The 19,140-nt window shown below is 38.9% G+C and overlaps 1 protein-coding gene across 9 annotated transcripts in view; it reads right to left on the bottom strand.

Annotated features, from left to right (window-relative positions):
- The window catches only part of RAB27A (RAB27A, member RAS oncogene family), a 39,133-nt gene that overhangs the window by 7,185 nt on the left and 12,808 nt on the right, over positions 1-19,140 (bottom strand). For 5 of the 9 annotated variants that reach the window (XM_062583966.1, XM_062583960.1, XM_062583958.1 and 2 more), the window contains 4 exons: positions 18,571-18,697; positions 2,884-3,056; positions 1,186-1,271; positions 336-439 (listed from right to left, as the gene is read on the bottom strand). In XM_062583966.1, the coding sequence (XP_062439950.1) occupies positions 336-439; positions 1,186-1,271; positions 2,884-3,036 (343 nt within the window). In that variant the 5' untranslated portion in view covers positions 3,037-3,056; positions 18,571-18,697. The remainder of the gene's footprint in view (positions 1-335; positions 440-1,185; positions 1,272-2,883; positions 3,057-18,570; positions 18,698-19,140) is intronic. The other 4 variants (XM_062583962.1, XM_062583961.1, XM_062583957.1 and 1 more) reach the window with 1 other exon arrangement.

Genomic DNA, 19,140 nt, shown 5'->3' on the forward strand with positions numbered 1-19,140 from the left:
TAACATTTGCTTTCCGTTAACCTTGCTGGCAAAGCTGAAGTTGAAACTTTGCATCGGCTTTCACAGATTTAAGTTGCTGAAGGATACCACAGTCAGGGATACAAAGTTTTCTCAGCTTGGTTTCATACACATTCAAAGCTGAATTTCAGGTAAGCACTAGAAACCACCACTAGCAGTTATTACAATTCTGAATGCAACATTTACTTTCTTTTTTCTCTAAAAAGCTTTTTTTTTTAAAAAAAAAAAAAAGTTTTCAGTTCTAAATATTTCTCAGTAACACCTCATATTTGCAAACATCCCTGCAAGCAAGCAAGCAAGAAAAAAAAATGCCATACTTATCCAATTCCTGACGTTGAGGAAACTTTGCTCATTTGTCAGATCAAAGAGTAGAAGAAACCCCATTGCATCTCTGAAGAAAGCTGTTGTCAGGCTACGAAACCTAGACCATTGAAGTAAAGTTAGCTGGCACATCTGATAAGTTAATTTGAATACATAACTGAATGTAACTGTATACAGTTATAAAACTGAGATAACTTAAAACTTAACTAGCAAGAACAAAATATTCATCACAATTATTTCTGCTGATGGTTGGCTAACACAAATTGCTAGCATTACTGTGGCCTGATCCAGGGCTCAGGAAGTCAGCGAGACCTTCCACTCAAGCCTGAGAGCTGTAGATCAAGCCTCATATTCTAAAGCACACCTTAATCAAGAAATCAGAAGAGCAGTAAAGTTCATACAACACTGAAATCTGTTACAGCACACATCAGTTCTTGATTTTAAGATATTCAGCTGCAAGGATTCTTGTCTTTCAACAGATAACTAGAAAAGAACCCTTTGACTTGACTTCATCTGTCTGACTCTCCCAAGACCTCAAGATATCCATGATAATAACAACAATAACTATAAATATAAAAGGTTAAAAAATATCTGTACTAATCGGCCAAGAAAAAGTAAACTGAAGATTTCCAAAAGACAGAGAGAAAAAAAAAGTTTTAATTTAGCACAGCTGTGACTTAATGCGTACTCATGGGAAACTGTTAAAGTAAGAGCCCTTATCTGTCAAGTCATACGACTAAAATACAACAATCAATAAATAAAATTCATATACTTAGTTCTGTTTGTCTAGCTTCCTGACAACTGCCTTACTTACTAGATAGGGAAAAACAAACAAAGACAACATACCTTTCCTGCCCTGCAGTATCCCAGAGCTGAAGATGTATCCTCTGCCCTCTGCCACTAATGCCATCTGGCCCATTGGGTCTATAGACCTACAAAAGTCAAATTTGCAAGACAGTGTTAGCAATCCAGCCTTTATAGAACAGCAAAAAAACCCTGATACTTAACATTTTGAATGAAGCAAAACTAGCATTTCTGACTCAAGGCCCGACCACGGCTCAAACCTTCTGCTTTATATGACTTAGTAATAGAGTTGCATTTTAATTATTCATGTAGTTGAATTTTTAAAAACTGGAGAAAGTTTCCAATAGACCATGGACTCCCAATATATATTCAGAATGGCCATTGAGTTTCCTTAGGCAAGTTTACTTTTTTATTTCAATTTTTTATTTTTTACTATTATCTTGTATCCTGTTCAAATTAAAATGTAATTATAAGACAGCAACAATCAGATCGTGCAATCTGGCAATATATTTGTACGACTAACAAAACCTCATTAGCAAACACAATATACTCATAAAGATAATGACATTTCTTCTTAACTGCCAAAAGATTGCTGAAAAAGAGCTGAGGGTAGATCTTATCATATATTAGCTTATAAAAGAAGAAATTGGATGCTAACAATAAATGCTGAAGAGTTTATTCAGCACAAAAGCATAAATAAGGACATCCGTTAGCTTTAGAAGGATCAGATAAAAATAATATTTGTGCATTATAAAACATTTTAGGTTGCATTGTCTTCTTTTCCTTGAACTATCATTGTACTTGGATTGCTGGAAATACAAATACATCTTTATCCACAAATTCAGCAAGCTGTCCTTAATGTGAATCAGGTACCTAAACTTACTCCTTATTTACCAAATATGCTAATCAAGTAACCCCACCACATTTATTGTCCCACAAAAGGCATACTAACTTATTCCACAGATCAGCATCTCATTAGGATATTTATTCCTTCCTATTACTGTGGTGCACGTCATCCTTCAAAAGCCAGTTTACGCAATGCCCGTTTCACCATGCAGGTCTCCGGACGCTGGGGAAGCGAGAGCGGGCTGCACTGGAAGGTGTGTGACGCTGCTGCGTGAGAAAGGAAAGGGCACGGTGCCACCTCAGCTCCTTAGTGCAGTAAGGACCAGCATCCGACTGGTCATAAAGTAGCGCTCTGCGGTCTCAAATCGAAAATGTGTTTGCCTTACATTTAATGATAATTTGGGAGTTAAAAAGGCCTTTCTATTTTATTTTTCATAATTTTTCTCTGGTACCGGTAACTCTTTAGGAAGCAAGATAACATATCATGACAGATCATTTCATTCTCTTTTTTTAATGGTTTTAAAATTACCACTGCAGTCTTTGGTCACTAGCCATTTCAGTTCACAAACAATAAAACCATTTTTACTTGAGCCCAATCAGTACTCGCATAGGGAGTGCTACTCCGGGTAGTAGGATCACAGCTCACCAAGCAGCTGTGCTCATCAACACTTGCTAAAGAACAGCGAGAGGTTGCTGAGAATCAGCTCTTCTTATGTCAAGTCTGGGGGAGCTAGGGCGGGCAGACTAACTTCCTTACGAGAAGATTAATTACACAGTAACTGTGGATTGTATGCCTCCACATAAGCATCAGAAGGTTAAACTTTTTAAAATAAAACCTAGCCATCACAAAGACAGCTATAGTTTTAAAGGAGCATACTATTTGTGAAAACTCACCACTCTCTTTTCCCGGAAGTCAATGCCCACCGTTGCAATAAATTTGGAATTAAATTTGCCATCTGTGTACTGGTAAAGAAGGCTGGTCTTTCCTACTCCAGAATCGCCAAGCGCTAGGAATTTGATGAGGTAGTCATAGTCCCCATCAGACATAGTGAGAACTCAGGCGACACCTTAGAAAGCAAAGCAAAAAGCATTAGTTATTCAACAACTGCGCTAAGGCATCTTTTGTCACATTTAAAATACAAATCACTATTTGAACTACAAAGAATCCAGTAGTGGGATCAATGCTGTACTCTTCTGCACTACTTTCACATTAAACTCTCAATTATGGCAGCTATCAGTCCAGCTGAAAAGTACTTTTTTTTTTTTTTTTAAATAACACTCCTCTTACTGCAAAGAGGAGGCAACACAATTTTAACTTCTTCAAGAAAGAATAAAAACCAAGGTCAAAGAAAACTATTTGAGATACCTGTAGCATGAGTTGCAGAACTGTTTTAATCTCTGTGGAAGCTGGAAGAATCTACTTTAAACATATCAGTAATATAACTCTGATCTTGCATTCACTGTGAGATTATTAATATACAGGAATAATTCAGATTCCCCAAAATACTTAAATAAAAAGGCATCACACTGCCTTAAACATTTAACATTTATTGAACTTTTTCTGAATACATAACAAGAGACTCTCAAAGTAGTTTAACTAAAGTTGGTTCATGTCGTCTTCTGTATGATAATCGTTTTCTATTAACAACTATGTTTTAGTGTCAAAAGAAGTCCTTTTATACCAGGAAGAAAAATAACCAAGCAAACATTTTCTTTTAGTTTGTAATGAAACAAGAAAACAATTTTCACATTTTAAAAGTTTTATTCCTGGTAGCAGCAAATCATTTAAATTAACTCTTGAACCTAGAGGTCATTAAATAACACATTTTTCCATGGCCTGTACATGTTTAGGACGATTCTCTTCATTCTTTTTGCACTACTGAAACAAGAATCACTTAGAAGATACGTTCTGATTGAAGTACAGTAACTAGCTAAAATTTACAAGACAATCCCTGGATATTTTAATGAACACTACAAAGACTAGTACAAGTGCACTAGTACTTTCCTGTGAAGCAGTTACTGACCTCACCTCCCCCAAAACAAACAGCAGTGACCTGCCTTATGTTGTTTTCAAAGAAACGAATGCAAAAGGAGAAGTCTGGAATAACCACTCTAAAAGCAGTAGAAATCTAACATAAGATTGCCCCTTTTAAGGGGCAAAATAAGTACCAAAATATACAAAAAGATAGATGATGAAATTAAGGACAAAATAAAGTTTTCTGTTTCAAGTGTAAATAAGTATTATTAGAGCTGCTTGTAGCTTGAACTAGATAAAACAAGCAGCAGCTTGCACCAGTGGCAAAACACCAATTCACTTCTTGAATATCAGTTCACAGCTTGAGGTTTGGAACAAACTCTGTATCTCAATCTCCGTATGTGGGCGTCAATCACCACCATTAAACTGAAGTCAGAATTATCTTTAAAGCCTTGACTTTGTGCCAGTTCTGCTCCGTTACAAAACACAACTGTGATTAGTTGACTTCGCTATTACTGCACAAACCACGATCCAGTGAAGACAACAGTCAAGTTTTACCCAGATGTTCTCCAGCTGAAGAGTCACTGGAAGGCATTTGATGCCTTACTGCCATTTCTAACCTTGAAATCTCCCTTCTGCCAGTCAAAGTATATTTTACATTATGCCACCTACCACAGTGAAACCTTGCAGGAATAGGGCTTACCTAGTACTAGCTGCAGAGTTCCCTCTCTCTACCAAGCCACAGGCAGCTAATTCACTTTCCACTGTTGCATTTTTAATATCACGTTTTGCAATAGAGTAAAAAGTGTGGGGGGGAGGGAATGCAGCAATCAGTAACAGTGATGTTTGTATGTAAGTACACCAAAACTGCAGGTCTGCATTCACCATCGAGGTCTGCAAGAGCGGTATATTCAAGTGAGTAGATGGAACAGACAGTGACACACTGACGTAAGAACATTTTTAACAGAAATGAAAAGCTCTTATTGATCTAATACATTCACACATACCAGCAAGTCTTTTTTTTCTTTTTTTTTTCCTTGAGAGGGGGGAAGATAAAAAATAAAAATCATATCACCTACCTTGCAGTTCTACAAAGCCTCTTTTCTTTGAAATGCATAAGAAGAAAAGGAAAAATGTTTTAAAAGGCAAATAGGCTTTTTTTTTTTTTTAATTAAAGATTAGATTTGGTTTAGACTTCTAGCTCTTGTTCCGCCTCCTTTTGCCCTCAGATATTCTGCCAAGAGTAAAGGGCTGTGTAAAATACAGGGCCTTCTTATTCAAGTTCATGTTATTTTAGCCTCAGTATCCCTAAATTAATTATTGCTTTAAAAGACAAATCTTACAACCGTTACACTATGCAAAGACAGGTTAGCATCGTGGGGTTTATGGTGCTGTTGTTCTCAGATAGAAGTATTTGCCCTGTCTTCCTGGTATTTTGTTAGCTAGCTGTAGGTATACAGAACAAACTTCTGGTAAGATAGGAACAATAGTGCCACGTGATCACTGTAAACTGATCTATGCTGCAAGAAAGCTAGTTTATCTTGCACCCTGTTCAGAACCTGATGGCAGAAGAATGGGCACGACAGCGGTATCGCTACTACTAGCATGCTCGGGGACATAGAAACCGTGCTGGTTCAGGTCTGTTAAGAGTTAGGGTAAAACCTCAGCATGCCTCCGCTAATCAGAGCCAGGTGAAAACCTTTGGTTAGACATGGGGGAGTGGGGAAGGGTGGCAAACACCCTAAACGCATTACTAAGTCATATCAGATTTGTAGAGTATCTATTTGTATAAAACATGCCACACCATGAGGACTACTTTAACCTCAGTCCTCCATATGGCTGATAACAAATACAGTTTGCAAATGACTGGTAGTGCCCTAGGAGCCCTTCACAGCAGATGCATAAAACCGTGCTCTCAATGGTGAAGTTGAGAAGGAAGTTCTCTCCTTTGGCTTTTGAAATGCCCACACCTTTTACTGCACCCCACAATGTCAATCTATTATTCAAATATCTCCAGGGTGTGGTTCTTGTGAAACCCTGCACAGCTAGCCTATCCTTGGAGACATGCAAAGAGTTATTTTCATAGCAGTTTCAAGCCTTGTCCTCCTCCCTGTACAAATATTTAAAAAGTGATCTCCACCCTCTGCTTCTAAGACTAGCAGTCCTAGGGACCAGATACCTCCAGCTCTCTGCTATAGAAAAAAGAATCTATTCACAAAAAAAGCTGTTAAGGAGTGTTTAAAAGAAGTACTAAAGTTTCTGCTCTTTCACACGCTGTTTATTTAGTTTTCTTTAATCTAATATGTTCATGCTTTCACAGCGTAATATTTACATGCACATTCACAAAAGGACAGACATAACAGAATCAGAAAGCAAGGCTGCTCCCTGAGCTAAGCCACTGTTCTGGAACCTGCCTCCCTGAACTCAACAGCAGACAACAGGCAGGATTTTGTCCTGTCTCTGTGATTACTAGCTCAAAGCATCAGATCGGTTATACCTCTTTCTAACTAGACGAGCTCACCTTCTTGCAATTCAACTTTAAAAACTTCAAAAATATTAAGACACTTAATATCAAGCCTCTACTATTTGGCAATTACCTGTTTCCTTGGTCAAAATTCTCTGCTCACCACTGCTTGTGTAGTCCATATAAAGCAGCAGCTGCCACTCACCTCTGTATATATCATACAGAGGACGTGTGTATTTTAAAATACATGCCCGCCCCACTCTTCATTAAGTAACTGAAAGTTATTTAACCAAGCCATGAACTTGTTACTATAACTCATCCCATTTTTTTCTTGTCTTTCCATCTACATTTTGATACCTCTTGTATCAGAAGAGTGGGAAAAAGGAAGAATTGGAGAAGGGACATCATAGAATTTATCTGATCTACAAAGAGGGGGAAAAAACGTCTGAAATCACTGTAGAATGATCATTCCCCCCCCCTTAAAAAAAAAAAAAAAAAAAAAAAAAAAAAAAAAAAAAAAAAGAGTAACAACTCCTTAGCTGAAAAAAAATGGAAATAATTTAGACTCCATAGTAAGCCTTCCAGGATTTCTACTTTTGTAAACCTACCTCCCCACTCCACCCCCTTGCATCCCTTTCAACTCCAGCATTGCACATGGCATAGCACGCAGATGGAAAGGGACTATGAACAAGTGCCTTTTACACTGCTGATGGAACTTTTACAGCCGTCATTTAATCTGTGCCGGCACAACCGTCCCCACGGACCTCTCCCCACACAGGTCCAGATCACACTACCTCGCCAGAAGGGATGCTCTGCAAAGCAGGCACTGCTCTCGTTCAGGGCAGTTCCCAGCCCCAGGGAGTTTCACATTAACAGGCATCAGTGTTACAGGCTCCTATTTTTGCCTCCAGGACATAAGTATCACAATCCTGTGTGATAAAACACTTGAGACTATGGCAGCATTGTTCCCGGATAAACTGAGGAAGTTGGCTTGGCATGCAGGATTGCTCCTGTGCAGAACAGGACAGGGAATACACGCTCCGAACAAAAGGCCTGGATCAAAACATGCAATTCCCGTGTTGCTACACGGCTGGAGGAGGGAAGAAAATGAAGGGAGAATGAAGGCACAAAGTAACAGTATAGGAAAATACAAGCAAAAATAAGCATTGATCTACAAATGAAAATTTACACAGACACACACAGTGAAAAAAAAAAACAGGAAATTTGTACATGTTCTTAATCAGACAGTCCTCAAGCACATCAATTCAAAATAAAGTACACCACTTACCCCAAACTCAGCTAAAGGAATAGTTAGGGCTAACTGCAGACACTACTGCTAGCAGGAGTACTTTTGTAGCACCACCTGTTCGGCGCCCAGCCGCCAAGCTTACGTGTCACCTGTTTGCATTCATGCTGATGGGTGCTCGGAGATAAAGAGGTGTGCCTCATGTCTAAGGAGGGTGCTGCTTGACAGTACAGCTGGGAAGCAATTACACAGTTCACATGTCCCATTTATTCCTAAAGGCAAACAGCATTTCAGAAGAGATTTATGCATGAGCTACCTAGGAGCAGACAAAATATCTGCTAAACCTGCCGCAAGCCATAAAACATCTTAATGTGAGAACATTTCTTGCAAGAAACAGTGTCATTGCATTAATAATGCAGTATATGGATCACAACTGTTCAGTTCTGCTCATAGCTTTACATCTTCTTCTCTAGGGTGAGAGGAGGTTGACAGCAGCCTCTGATGTGAACTGTTGATCTTTATCTTTCTGCCTTGTATGCGGAGGTTTGAGCACACTTTGCTGCCCCTTTGGTACCACAGTGAAAGTCAGCTTTACCACAGATTTCTAAAGAACAACAGAAAAATTATTCCTTGACAAAGTCTGGAATGTAAAGGAATTAAATCTGACCGACTTCAGATCACACTTGCAGCACCACTCCATTTCACAAAGAAGCAATATATATTTAAACAAGACCATTTTAGACAAGAAGTAGAAAAAAGGAAACATCTCTTTTTGGGTCTCTTCTGCACCACTCAAGCCCTCCAAGGGCAAAACCCACTATTCCACATGAAAACGTTACAATTAAACAATTAAACACTCAGTCCCCTCATGCCAAATGAAGACAACTATTTATACATTTCAGACATCACCCTAGTATCACAGATCTGCAGCATCATCAAAGTTATTTTCTCAATAGTATGATATCTCCTATGAGACGATGATAAAAGTACAAAATAGTTAGAACTTGCCAAGTAACACAATTAGGCCCATAATTAATTCACATGTTAAGATATCACAAAATTTCACCACATTTTTCTTCTGGGGAGGGGGCAGACTTTTTTTACGGGTTACAGTTAACTTCAATAGTCTCCAACTTCTGCAAGCATCACTATTTTGAGGTAGATGTTACAGACAAAGAAAGATGAGTCATGTTTTGGCCTTGTCTTCTCTGTTCAGGAAAGCCTCGACCCTACTAGAACAGGGCAAAATGAACCGGGCTATGCCCTATAGGTAGGGGCCACGCTAGAGCAAAGTCTGCATTTTCTCTGTGCAATGCAGAACAACCCACCAAGAAAGGGATGAGCGTAGTGAAGAAAAAGGGATATATTCTTAGGGATCCATCACAACAAGTGTAGTATGTGACAGGAGAAAGAGCCTCAGTCTACTTCAAAAGCTTCCACTGTATTCATATATGATGGAACCATATTTGTAAGTATACTGTGAAAAAAGTCCAAGAAAATGCTTTGAAAATGAAGGAGGAAAGGAGCGCAGGCCTCATACAGACAGAAAAAGAAAATACTGCAGGTCTCTCAACAGAGAAAGCGTGAGAACAAGCACAGGGCAATAATGCAGTAGTACAGGTTTGAGCATTCTGTAAGTGCAAGTAAAATCATATTAAAAAAGCGTCTCACTTGGGTGCTACGTAGACTTAATGAGCTAACTTCAATAGCTTTTTATACGTCACCTGATCTGCCATAGCAGAAGCCCAGAGAAGGTGCCCTGGATGGAGAGGGAAGCCACTCAGCACCCCAGCACCCGCATCCCACGGCAGGGACCGCATTCCTGTCCGCGCAGCCCAAGCATGGCAAATGGCCTCACCCTGCTTTGTGGCAGCAGCAGCAGCACCTCAGCCCCTGCAAAACTGGTCAGCATTGGACATTTGCCAGCTCTTTTATAAAGAGGGAATGGGGAGTTAAACGCTGTTCCTTGCCAACACTTTATAAAAACCTTTGGCTAAAAGCTGCCAGATACAAGATGCAAGAATGACACAAATGAATTATGACTTTTTTTCTTAAATCAGTAACTGTTATGCTGGGGGAAGAAAGTTAATAAATAAGGACTTTATAGGGCTGAAATATTCTGAGCTCCATTATTTTTTCCTTAGGAAAATGTATGACCTGGTTTGCTTTAATTTCAGCCAAAATGCCACTTTCTGGGACTTCTCTGTAATATAAATAACAGGAAGGCAAATTTGCTTTCCTCTCACTAATGAGATGAAGAGATTTATTTACTCTGAACTTTGCTCTTTTGGTCTCTCTCAATTGCTTTAGCTTTACTTGACATTTCACTGCAATGCCCTTTTTGGCTTCAACTATAAAGGAATTAGAAGGAATTAGAGCATCAGTGTCTATGATTGTCTCTTGGAAGAATCCAAGTGATTCTGAGGGCACTCAAGGCGCACGCAGGATTCTGCAAAAATGCGTGCAAAAGATGAGTTGCAAAGCTTTAGTTTACAAATGTTGATGTCACTTCTATCTCAACTGAAGATGGTCCATGACACTGTCAGCCTTGCTGGAAATACAGAATTCAGCAAAGGAAGAACAAGAACTGACAGGCACACAAAGCTACAATACATGTACATCCACATACACAAGACGCCAGACACAAAACCCTAAGCTCCCAACTAGAAAGGGGGCACAGAAGGGGGCAAGTTAAGCAACAGGTTTGCAGATGTGGTGAGAAACTTCTACCTTGCACAACAGGGCAGGCAGGAAAACAACAGATTCTGGATTTCATTTCCAGAAAGCAAATGGAAACTAGGAATGGAGAAGCCAGGAAAGGAAACAACAGTTAGTTTTGCAACTAGATTTGCATTTCAGCATAATCAAAACAAAACAAACAAACAAAAAAAAAAGGGTTGAATTTCAGTAGAGATGGCTCAGAGTTACATACAGGAATGAAAGGCAGGATGTAACTGGAAAAAAATAAAAAATAAAGACAGGAACGTTGCATGGAACACTCTCAACGTCATCCATACTGAAGCATCTCTGTACAATTTCAACCTCTCTGCACAATATCAGTAAAATCTCCTATATTCATTTTTCCTTAACATTCACAGTGCTTCATGGTAAGAAAAGACTGCAGCTAAATAAGGATTTGCAAATGTTTCTGGTGAAAACAGTTAAACTCTTTGAGAAGAGTTGTGTTTTTTGTGAGAACAAGAGCTTCTGTCCCCAAGGTTACCTCTCTGAACCCCATCAGCAGCTGCTTTCAGGTTCTAGCAGTGTAGCAATGGTCCCACAAGCAAGTAAGCACCAGAGTAAACAAAGCACAGATTTTTTTCAAAAACAGCTCCATATTGCTTACTCTTTCCTCAGCCATTCAGATGTGCCTCTATTAAAGTCATTGAGTTGTAATGCATCACAAGATATCTTTCCATATCTTGCCATACTTTCCACTAACTTATAAATGTGAAATTCCAAATGAGGTCAGGCATTTTTCCTTAATTTGCCAATTCTAACTATTTCAGGAAGGCCCCAGCTCATGGTTTACCTACAAACTAAGCTTAATATGTGCACCACATCATGCACCACATCACAACATCGTATTTGCTCTTGATAATATTACAGTGACACAGTCATATATAGACTTACACATAATTTACAACCTTTTCAATTTGATGAGTCTAGCTGAGAGGTGAGAAAAGTATGTAGTCTCCAAGAGCAACAAGAGCAGAAGTGCAGTTTATACAAATGTGCTGGTGGAGAAGTAAGGCCAGAAGGTTACAAGAAGAAATTAAGAGTATCACAGAGGTTTGTGGTTTCAGTTTGGCCAAATGGTCTCAGAGATACCGTGTCTGAGCTTCACACAGATTTTCTAGAATATGCTGCTACTTCTCGGCCTCATTACAGCTCACTGGCCTAAAAGTCATGCTGGCGAGCTCCCTCTCCAAGCGGAGGTCAGGCTGTACAGGACGGCCATATCCACCTCCAGATGTGCCCGAGCCCACAACACAGGAGCTACTAGGATTTCACTCACAGAGCTGCTCATATGGACAAAAGCAGGGAAACATCCAGAAGACATCCCACTCACACATTCAGCAAGCAGACAGGACTCCACAAGAGCAAGGAAAACGAGTGTACTCCTACTTCAGCATCAGAAACAGTTGCTGAAAGATAAAGAAGATACCAAGAATCACACAGCATTACAGGAACTGAGTACATCTTCAAGCATTGATTGGGTTTTCCTGGATATAAAATCTCCACAAGATAGCTGGAACAAGCAGGCAAATGAGAAAGCAGAGTACAAGGGACAGGAAAAGGTGAAAATCTAAAAACTGATAAAACTTTTCACATGCACAGTTAGAATACGAATGTAGTGACACCTCAGAGAACACTGCTTTAGCATGTGCTCATGCTAAAGAAAGCATTAGGCTCTATGCTCAGCCTCTGTGGATGATTCAGTAAACTGCCAAACACATCAGTGAGGCCAGGTTCTTTGTTTATGCTTCTGAAAGCACACGCTCCGTAAACAGCCAGAGGAAAATATTCTTTTAAAAGGCATATATAGTTTCATTCCTCCAGGGTAGGAAAATTCTCAGCTGTCTTTTACCTTGTTTTGGAAGACAGATATCTGGAATACAGATAAAGTCTCTCCAAAAGGTCACGCTGCCAAGCTCGTGAAGGCGACAGGATGCATGCTGCATTAGAGGGAAACGATCTGGCAGAGATAAACGATCATGATTAGGTCATTAAGAGTCTGTGGGGAAGGTCAGCAACAGACAACCCAAAGATACCTACTAATCACTGCTACATAAAGCTGAAATCCACACAAATATGATGCAAATTGGACTACAAAACAAAACTGTGTAATTCACTTAACAAGCGGTGAGTAAGCATATGAAAGAGGTGGGGCAAAAAAGAATTTCAGTGCAGAATTTAATGTCCTTTTCTTATCCTTTGGATTCGGAAATACTTGTTTCTCTTGTTTTTTTATAGGAGGTAAAAACTCTGCTCCTTGTTAATTGAGGTTTTTGATTGGAAGATGCAACAAAAGTAACTTTGCTTTTTCCAGCTGCTATTATTCCTAAGTATTATTGTTTTTCTACAATGTTACCATATGCCCTTATCTTTGGAGCAAGTTATTTGATTTAGTTCAACCACTGAGGGGCAGGGGGTGGAGTATATAGCATTTCCTGCATTCTGGTCTGGTTATTTGTTTCTTGATGGCTTCATAATTTACTCATTACTTAGATAACATAGAAGTGTCTGAAGATTTTTAAGTCCAGCAGAAGTTAATCTGTCTGCACCTGCCAAACAACAGGAAAATAGCTTACTGCCAGGCACTCTAACCCTTCTGGAGCACGACTGATGGCTCAAGTCACACTTCAAGCCACAAGGGAAAGAGTCATGTCTCATGCTGACAACCTTTTCCTCAGAAAACTAACTGCTTTTCAAAGTTATTGACTGAGCAACTAATCAATATCCGTTTGTGATGAGCTGGAAAAATCTGTGTTATTTATAAACATTGGGTATGACATTAGAAATGCTAAGAAGTTATTTGTGGAAATACTCAATCAGAAAGGTTTCTTAAATGGATCCAGCAAAAAAGGATCCAGGCAAAATAAGTTTATAAATATCTGTGCGAAAATAAGGGAAACTGCCAGTTGAGAAATACCCTCTCTACTAACCAGAAAGCCTGTTCGTTCTACTCCTTAGTCTAGAATCCAATCTGTTAGACCTGAAGAGGGGCAGTCCGAGATGCAAAGCAGGGAACGGGTGCAAGTGGATGGGGATGGAAGGAGGTGGCCAGACCAATAAAACCAAGGCTCAAAGCAAGCATCCACTTCTGTCAAACTGTCAAAACACATCGCAAGCTCTCAACAGAAGCAGCCTTGCAGGTGCTGAGCTCACGTTATGCTGGCAACCACCACAACGTGGAAGCAGTCAGAGCCTTACAGGCTGGCTTCGGAGAGACGGAGAAGTGGACATGTTATTTGAATAATCTGCTCTCAAACGGTCTCAAGAAGGGCCTGACCCTTGAATTCAGTCTGTTACAGCCACTGTCTCAGAGATGTCATTTCAGCCAGCTCTGCGCAGTGTCTTTTTTAGAAAATGTGTGTCTGGAAACCAATTAGCATGCATGATGCTTTCATGTTTCAAAAATGCTCTAAGAAGTTTAGAAATAATTTACTGAGCATACTCTGGGCATAATTTGCTTGCTCCATAATAAAACACCATTTCTGCCTGAAACAGACACAGGCTGCAGTCAACAGGCACCCATCTGTTCTCTCTGAGGAGCTGTTCACATGCAGCAAAAAAGTAGAAGTCTTGATCTACCACAGAGGGACACGGTCATCTTAGGAGCATCGTTTGCAGCTCAAAGTTATCACTCAATCTTTTCTCACAAAGCAAAGCTAGAACTACAGCATACTTTTTTGTAAAAATTTAAAAGTCAGCCCACTCCTCCAACAACTCCTCCTTGCACAGTTGCAGAACTGCAACAGGCATTAACACTGTCCAGGCTTTCTGTTGAGAATCTGCATTCTGCCAAAATGTTTAGACAGTCTTTTGGCAAAATGTTTGCATCAACCCATATCCTAGCACAGCTTCCTTTCTAGAGCCTTCCTCAAGGAAGACATAAATCAAAAGAAGCACCGATTAAGCACGTTGAACAGCACAACACAAAGCTTCCATTCAAAAAGCCTGTTGTTTTTCAGCCCAAGTTGCCAGCGCTATTCCTCTTACTACTCTGGTCAGAATCCCGTATTCTAATGTGAATTATCATTCAAACTTGATACACAGAAAAGACAGTTCAGATACTCAGCATAGCAAACCATGAGTTCTTACACCAATTCTTCCCATGGGGGGAAGCATGAGCCTTGCAAAGACAGCAGAGAGAATTGCAGGTTTTGTGCTACCCTTCATCTGTATCATTTGTTCTAGTTATTCTCTGCTTGCGAGCACCAAGAGGGCTGCAGAACAGCACGCTGGTTGAAAGCTGGCAGCTCTTGCCAGGGTTCTTCATGCTGTAGACACCATCCTTGAGAATTCTTTCTTAAAATTTTATGCAGACATACAGCTTCCCTAAGTTTTGCTTTAACAACGAGAATTACCATACAATAGCAGGAGATTTCTTATCTCACCCCCCCACAAACCTTCAATTAAAATTATTTTTCAGCACATTTCTGCTATAGCTAAGCAACAGCTTAGCAACAGTGAGCTTACAGCTCAGCTAAGGCACAAGGGTGCACCTCTATAACTTGCATTTCAGAAAAAAATATACAGAGTTATTCTAACAGTCAGTCATCAGACTTCTCTAATTGATCCCAGCAGCTCCCTATATAAAAATGTGTATCAAAGAATTTCATATGCAGTTTTCACACCACAGTGGATTCAGTCTGCTTTCCTAACTGAACAGTAAATATGAAATTCAGTACTAAGGGTCAGAAAATCTCAAGTCAATTGTAACAACCTAACCTCACACAGTGACTTATTAGGATATTCTCTTATATTCTACATTATGACTGAGAAGACATCAAACCTCTAAAATGAAACACAGGATATAAAGTGCTAGTAGGTATGAAAAAAATCTTTTCTGGTATGGATTTCTATCTACAAGTCACAAGAACTGGGAGCATGCAATGCACCATCCAGCAAAGTTTCTATTTTGAAAGACTATTAAAGTAGGTATGCTGTTTCATCTTCTAATAAAACACTGGCTTTAATTTGCAGTGTTTGGTTTGACTTCAAATCAGTGCATATGATTTCCTATAGAAGGAAGTAAATATCTAGTAGTGAAATTCCAATAAAAACAACTTCAGGAAGTGAAAAAGAAAATCTCAGTTAGCATTAATCAGTACAGCCCCCCTGATTTTAGTGGGGCTATGCTAACATATACCTACCGAAACTAACTCCCAGAGAATTCCCAACTCAAAGATCCCAGTTCTGCTTCTATTTATGTCAACAAATGCACCATAATGTATCAAAACTAAATTTCTGTACAGAGACCTTATCCTGACACACTTCCTTTGGAGGCAGGAGTTAAATTGTTTCCTGGTCATAAAGACAAACATTTCAGACCGAAGAAAAGTGACTGGAAGTTTTTCTCCTTAAAAAGTTATTTCTACTTCCCTTTGACTGGAGCTCATTCCCTTGATTCTCCTAGGATCTGTTCCAGGTCTTCTTCTTCCAGGAACTGCACATAGGATGTTTCAATTTCATTGGTAAATTCTGTATAGTTTCAGAACTTCTGCTGATTGTCTTTTTTTGAATTAAATTTAGAAAATGGGCACAAAATTTACAATTTCTCTTTGAAGACCTTATTTTCAGGATCAGCAAATTCCTAACTGAATTAGTTTCCTAGTTTGTTTTTACCAGGCTTAATTACTTAGGCAGCTTTAACATACATGCTGGAAAACAGCAAGTATACCAGAACGCCATGGGAGTATGGGAAGGGAAAGAGGGGCAACATCACATGCTAAAATCTTGCCTTGTTGCAAATATTAGAATCCCAACACTTTCAAACATTAATTTTTAAATAACCCAAGTTATTAGACTAACTCCTAAAAAAAAAAAAACTCTACTGTAGAATATGCTAGAAATAGCTTCTAAAACATGGAACATTCAACTTACATTTGTAATGCAATAATTGACAAGCATTAATTAACAAAAATAAACCACAATGAAGCAAATACAATAAACAATCCGTCTAGCACAGCACAGGAAAAAGACTACAGCGAGTCAAGCATCAGTGTTTACTAAATGCCTTGTTCACAGTTATTTTATTTAAACTTTTTTGCTTGCTGTAGATATTTGTAATGAAATAGCAAGACAACATATTTGTGTAGCTACATTTATGAATTTGTCACCTTGTCTTCATAAACTTAAGTCAAGAGGTGATGATCACGACTAGAGAAATCGTCCTAAGATACTTTATGCAAGACATCAATTACAGTTCTGGGAAAGTCTTGTGACTTTGCCACAGTAATGGTGGAGAATACAGTTTTCTGTTCTCTGAACAATTCCTCCCTGGTTATTTACATCCTGCAAGAGCTGGAAATTTTGTCCTGTAACCTCAATTAGAAGCACACTGACAAATAGTTAGGCTAAAAAGGATGCCTGATTATAAACTCATGATTGTGATGGCAGTATAATCAGATGGGCAGTTTCCAGTTTCTTCCTGATGAGATACAAAATACAGTAATAAAATACTTCCCCATATTTCCTTTACCATAATTCATTTTCAGATTGAAACCACTACTAAATGATTGAGAAAGACATATGAACTAGAAGCACTTTTGTGGTTCCTTGCAGTCCGTTTTTTTAAGTTAGAAAAGAACAGACTGTGTAACAAACCATTTCTTTTATTATTTATTATGCACGAGAGCAAACACATTGGCGTGCAATCCAGTTAAAAACACCACCATACTGAAGAAACTAGATTTCAAGAATAGTGCTAAAACAACAGGGGAAAAAAAAAAGAATGCAATCCTGGAAAGACTGAAAGTCTGGCCCGGCATCATCAAAAGTAAGACAAATTATCTTCTTGTTTCAAAACTGACCTTATTTAGCAACAACAAAAAACATGTATAAAATTCTGTTTTAGTTTAAAGTGAAAGTTAGCCTGAACCAAAAGTCTTTGAGTAGACTCAGCACAGAAAGTTTTCAAGGACAAAATACAAAATGAAAATTTATACTGTAGTATCGACATAACTCATTTGTTTCCTCCTCCACTTTACGTTTCAGCTGTCCATCAATAAAAATCATATTACTTGCCAGATTTCCTCAATAAATTGTTATAAAATGTAGCAATACAACACATGCCCTACCACCAGCATGCAGCAGAATGCTTTTTTTCAGAAGTCATCTCCTTTTGCACAGAAGGTCCAAGTCTGCACCAAAATCTATTAGCATAGATCTTCATGGACATGCAGAGTCTCACTAACGTGAAACAGCATCTTAACTGCTTACTAGGTATAATTTATCTTTATATATGGTAATGAGAGCACAGGAGCAAATGCAAGAAAAAAAGGTTCAAGTAGCACAACGTTTGAAAATACTAAGTTACTTTGCTCTGTATTATAAGATGTTATTTGCACAGTATACTTTGCTATCCAGATCTAATTCCACCCTCTAACTACAGGGCAAATTTTATGTAACCACACGAAGAAATGCCAGTTGACAGCATGGGACCAGAAATGGCTTCTTATTGTTACTCAATCCAGACACTGGCCTTTGCAGCCATTTTTTTTTAATCTCAGTGATAAACTTACCAAGGTTTGCCTTAAAACCAAGGAGATCTGTTTCCCTCAGTGTCCTACAAAGAGATTAAATCCAACTCAACTAACTTAGAACAATACTGTTCTGAACCAGAAGCACCTTCCCTCTGTATGGCACTTGCCTGAGACTGAATCCATGACCATTAAAACAACATTGTCTGGGTTTTTTGCTCTTAAACTTTGATACCACTCCAGAGGGAACATCCTCTTCTTTCATACCCTCATACCCTGTCAGAGCTCTCTCCTATTTTTGTTACCAGCACTCTGACAAACCCTTCCAGTTCACCTCAGGCTGATTCATGCTCCAAACACTTTACCAACTGCTAAACCCAGCCAGCAAAAAAACAATGACAAAGATATACTAAAGACCTGCCGTTTTATTTGTCATTTAAATCCAAAAAATACATTTTACATAAACCAGTATACTTCACAACTTTGTTTACTTCCCTTCTAGAAAAATGAGGATTCAATAACACTGAATGCACCCAAAAATATTGAAGTCCATTTGTCAAAAGTACAGCAAATCATTTTTTCAAAGCTGTTAACAGAGTAAGAGTTGGTCATAGAGAAACTGTCAGCTCCAGAAAAATAATGTAATAAATCTTATGAAAATAAACAACAGAAATCATTTACATACCTCAGCTTAACAACAGCAAATGGATCTGTAGTTTTTCAAGTGTACCTCAGCAATGAGTTTCCTGACACAGCTCAGATCTCTTGAATACCATAGTCATGCAAACAGAGTTTCTTTTCATCTACAATTGCTATCAGCAGAGAGAGAAAATAAGAACAGCGTATTTTAGAACAACAGCTCTAAAATTTGCCCTGGCGCACAAAGCTGCCAGCCCCGCACAACCCCCTGCCCACCTAATTACTTTCAGCTGCTTGTCATGTGGCCCTGCTTCCAGATCAAGTGATCTCTTCTCCTCCCTTGAAAACTAAGCAATGTAGTTAACTTGGTCTCCCTAAACCATAACAAACATTGGTCCTTTGCTTAAACTAGTGATCCCTCTCCCCTCCTTGCCACAGGAAAGTGGAAGTTGCAATGTTTCATTAAAAAAAAAGAAAATATGGTAGTCTACTATGATAAGATGTAGTAAGCATAAAACAAAAGCACCCAAAACAAAACAGAGTTTCAGTTTTCAGCCTGATTTTACACCTTTACAGATGACAAAAGTAGTTACCCTATAGCAGAACCAACACAGAG

This window comes from Rhea pennata, chromosome 10 (genome assembly GCF_028389875.1).
Source record: "Rhea pennata isolate bPtePen1 chromosome 10, bPtePen1.pri, whole genome shotgun sequence".
Classification (NCBI taxonomy): Eukaryota; Metazoa; Chordata; class Aves; order Rheiformes; family Rheidae; genus Rhea; species Rhea pennata.